The sequence below is a fragment of the Galeopterus variegatus genome, unplaced genomic scaffold (genome assembly GCF_000696425.1).
Source record: "Galeopterus variegatus unplaced genomic scaffold, G_variegatus-3.0.2 Scaffold8352, whole genome shotgun sequence".
NCBI classification, from domain to species: Eukaryota; Metazoa; Chordata; class Mammalia; order Dermoptera; family Cynocephalidae; genus Galeopterus; species Galeopterus variegatus.
The window spans coordinates 1-4,382 of NW_007734463.1; the positions used below are offsets into that span (position 1 = coordinate 1).

Here is a 4,382-nt window from a genome sequence, read left to right on the forward strand (position 1 = left end):
CCCTCGCCGCCGTGACCGAGTCTCGCAGGGTACCTGACTGCGGGCAGCCTGTCCACAGCCCCCGCCTGGCGCCCCGGCCGGAGATGTGGCCGGTTCTCCGCAGAGCCGCCACCTTCGCCCGCGTCGCCCACATCGTGCGCGCCTCTCTCAGCTTCGGACGCGGTGTGAGGCGAAGCCAGCGCGGTGCCACCCGCGGCCACTAGGGGCGCCCGCCGGCACCTCAGAGCCCGCTCTCCCGCCCACCTCACCTGCCGCGCTGACGTCTCCTCAGTCTGTGTCACCAAGGGGCGCCCGACTGGAAATGCCGTCGCTGGGGGCGGGAGTCCGGCCTTGCCTTTATCCTTTTTCTTTCTCCTTCCTTCAGTTACATCCACTCCATGTCCACCCATTTCAGTAGCCCATGTATCCCGCCGCTGCCTGCGGAACCTTTGTGAGTCCGGAACCAATGTGCCACACGGCGCTGGCGGCCGGAGGACTGTTTTGGTGAAGGCGACTAGTCCTCTGTGGATTGTCAGTCGGTCCAGTTCCGGTGGTGAACGCGGCCGCGAGGGCTTCGCCTCCTGCTATGCACCGGCAGAATTTTCGACCCCCGACTTCTCCTTACCCCAGCCCGGGTGGAGGAGGTTGGGGTAGCGGGAGCAGCTGCCGGGGTACCCAGGGCGGGGGCGGACCGCGGCCGCCCTCCCCTCGGGACGGGTACGGGAGTCCGCACCACACGCCGCCGTACGGGCCCAGGTCTAGGCCCTACGGGAGCAACCACTCTCCGCGACACGGCGGCAGCTTCCCGGGGGGCCGGTTCGGGTCTCCGTCCCCAGGCGGCTACCCTGGCTCCTACTCCAAGTCCCCCGCGGGGTCCCAGCAGCAATTCGGCTACTCCCCAGGGCAGCAGCAGACCCACCCCCAGGTAATAATAGCCAGCGTTTGCCGAGCTCCTACTGTGTGGCAGGCATGGTACTCATATTCCCTTTACGTGCATTATTTTGTTTAGTCCTCTTTGAGGTGACATACTATTGACAAAACATTGCAGACGAGTGAACTGAGGCTTTGAGAAATTGAGTAACTTTCTTAAGATGATCCTAAAAAGTGGCGGAGACGAACGTTCTGTTCTAGAGCCCTGTTTTAACCAGTACACTGCCACTCATACTCAGATTTCCCCCAATTCTCCATTTCTTCCCCTTTGCCAGGGTCCTTGCCATCTCGTGTAAGTAAGTTATTCTGACCCCTGGGCTCCGAGGGCGGAAAAAGTGAATGAATCGCCAGGATAGAACTTATCTATGAGATTATTTAGGCTGGTGCCATGTTCGTACAGTCGTCATTTTCTTTTTCCTTCCTTTTTTTTAGTCTTATCTTTTTTCGAGGTGCACTGGCTTGTGATCCAAAGTTTTCTCAAGAGAAAATAGGTGGTAGTGGAAGTTTCCCATTCCTCAGAGTGAATTCAAGAGACAAAATATTTCTGTTGTGTCTAGGATTTCTGTGGTTTATAATGTGTGTCTACTTGGTGGTTTTCTAGCTTTGTGCTAAACCAGTCCAAACTCTTTGAGCCTGGATCTGAGAATCAAAAAAAAAAAGAAAGAAAATTTCTTAGATAGAAAGGTTCTAGAAACTTTAAAGCTATAGAGTTAAAGTTAATTTTCCTACCAAAAAAAATGGAAAATTTGAGGAAAAATTTAATACAATTAATTTATTTCATCACTACTTGATTTTTATCACCACTTGTATTTAACCGCAAAGTTAGTACCTTAGAAACCCAAACGTATTTGAGGTGACAGTTGGCATGGGATTATTAAGTATGTCAAATTGGTTTAAATGCTCTTTAAAGACAAAAACACCGCATTAATGGAAGCATGGCTTTGCAATTGAACATATCTAAGTTCAAGTCACAACTTTTAACTAACAATGTGATCCCCACTTGCCTTTAGCTAAAGGAAAAAGTACCAATTTTCTCTACTAAATGTTTTTTTAACCGATGATTTTTTTTCTAAAGGGTTCTCCAAGGACATCTACACCATTTGGATCAGGGCGTGGTAGAGAAAAAAGAATATCTAATGAGTTGGAAAGTTATTTCAAGCCTTCAATGCTTGAAGACCCTTGGGCTGGCCTAGAACCAGTATCTGTAGTGGATATAAGCCAACAATACAGCAATACTCAAACATTCACAGGCAAAAAAGGAAGATACTTTTGTTAACATTTCTGAAATTCAACTGGAAGCTTCATGTGTCAGGAACATCTTGGACAAAACTTTTACTCGTGTAATTAAGTTGAACCCAAAGATGATGACTTTGATTGAATAATTAGTAGAGTCTTCTTGGTATCTTTTCATCGTATCAAGTATTGTTGATATTAGAGAAGAAGGTAGGATAATTTGCAGTATTTAGCTCTCTGGAAGTGCCTACCACATTTTAGAAGATTTACAGTTTCCACATAACATTCCTGGTTATATACTCGACATTTGTCTTTTAATGTTTTTCAAGTGTTTTAAAATAAAACATTTTGTCTTTCTAGCTACATGTGGTTTTGTGGTATGATAAAGTAGAATTATTTAAATAATACTTTGTAATCACTTAGAACTCATAAGTAAGTGTTCTGCAAACTATTTGAAAATGAAATAGGAACACCATTCTTTGAGTTATTGACAAATCTATATTTGTTCATAAAGAAAGGAAGAGAATAATGAAGAATTCTACTTATATTCATTATAACCATTGTTCTACATGCATATTTTATCTAATCCTTGTGTAGAAATACATTGAAACTTGATTGAAGTCATAGAAATCCACTTAAGTGTAAGTTTATGTTCATTTAACTGAAAAGGACAAGGATAGACCATACATAGCTAGATCAGTGTTCTGTCTGAATTTCTCTACTCTGTATCTCGTAGCATTATAGTCATTTTCTCTTGAGGCCGAAGAAGATAGTTATCAGCAGTGTCAAATCACTTCCATTGCAAAAAGAACACCTCTCAAGTCCATCAATCCCAAAGACGACAAATTGTCCATGCTTAAATCATGTTTGTGTATTCTTGAACCAATTAACTGTGACCAGCACAGTGAGGCCTACTTAGCTTGAATCATGTACCCATCCCAGTAATGACACAGGGTTCTGTGATCTTTAGCCCCACTATGCCTACCTGGAGTAGAGAAGTGGTTTTCCAAAGGAGGGATGCTACATATTTTTATACATACAGTAATGGAGAGAAAAATATGAGGGAATTTTTTTCCCAGCTGTTTAAACAAAATCAAGTCTTATAACATGAAGTGCAGGCTCTTTAGCATTTTAAGGTCACAAAGTATGAGGATAAAGCTAGTTAAAATTTTGTTTCAACACTCCCAGAAAGAAATGCCTAAAAATGAAATGGTCACATCACCTCTTTGAGCCACATCCAGTTCTCTTTGTTCGTTAGGTCTTTCACAGAGGCAAAAAAAATAAATAAATAAGAATGAATTTTTGGTTAATAAAATCCATGAGAGCCAGGACTTTGGAATTTACTAGCTGGATGAGGTCACTTCTCTATGTCTCAATTTTCTCATATGTAAAATGAGGAAATTAATAGGACTTTTATCATAGAGGTGTTGTTTTGCACATTAAATGGGCTTTATATTTAGGCCAGGTCCTGGCACATAGTAAGCACTCAATAAATGGCAGCTATTACTTTCTGTCTCATTCACCCCTATGTCCTCAGTTTTTAGAACACTGCCTGCAAAATAGTAGATACTTAATATTTGATGAATGAATATCAAAATATTGATTATAACTACTATATTGCCCTGCCTACTCCCCTGTGTATGAAAGGGATAACTGTAATTTTTTCCTAGCATTTAAAGGGAAAGCCCTTATTCCGTAATGTCTTTCCAAGGTTTGTTGAGGTCATGATGTGTGATGAAAATTAGAGCAAGTAGAATACTTTTGTAAATACCTTTTATTGAACTTAATAGGTAAGAAATATTATCTTTAGGAAATGGCACTTGGAAATAACTATTAAATCACCTCTTAGAGATCACTGGGTTATTGGCAGTGATGAAAAAGGAAGTTAGGGGCTGGCTAGTTAGTTCATTTGCTTAGTGTGCAGTGTTATAACACCCAGGAAAAGGGTTCTGATCCCTATACTTGCCAGCTGCCAAAAAAAAATAGTTAGAATTTTGTGCCACTGTATTCATATTATATTTGGAAGACATTCAAATTGTGACTCTTCTAATGGTTTATGTACATTTTATTACACTCCTTTGTAAGTATAATATGAAACAAAGGTAAAATTTCTTTTTTGCTACATTGTCATCATCTACTTGCAGAGGTCTGACCTTTTCTGACTTTTTTAAAAGAAAATATTTTTTATCCTCAGGAAAGGTGCATACAATATCAGTAGTGCATTCAGTTGTCAAAGTTGT

At 41.9% G+C, this 4,382-nt stretch overlaps 1 protein-coding gene across 1 annotated transcript; it reads left to right on the plus strand.

The window, feature by feature from the left end:
* Positions 1-497: 497 nt before the first annotated feature.
* LOC103608370 (M-phase-specific PLK1-interacting protein) lies at positions 498-2,505 on the plus strand. The gene is made up of 2 exons (XM_008592814.1): positions 498-904; positions 1,985-2,505. Exons 1-2 carry the CDS (start codon positions 566-568, stop codon positions 2,183-2,185), a joined length of 540 nt encoding a protein of 179 aa, XP_008591036.1. The 5' UTR covers positions 498-565; the 3' UTR covers positions 2,186-2,505.
* The last annotated feature ends 1,877 nt before the right edge of the window (positions 2,506-4,382 follow it).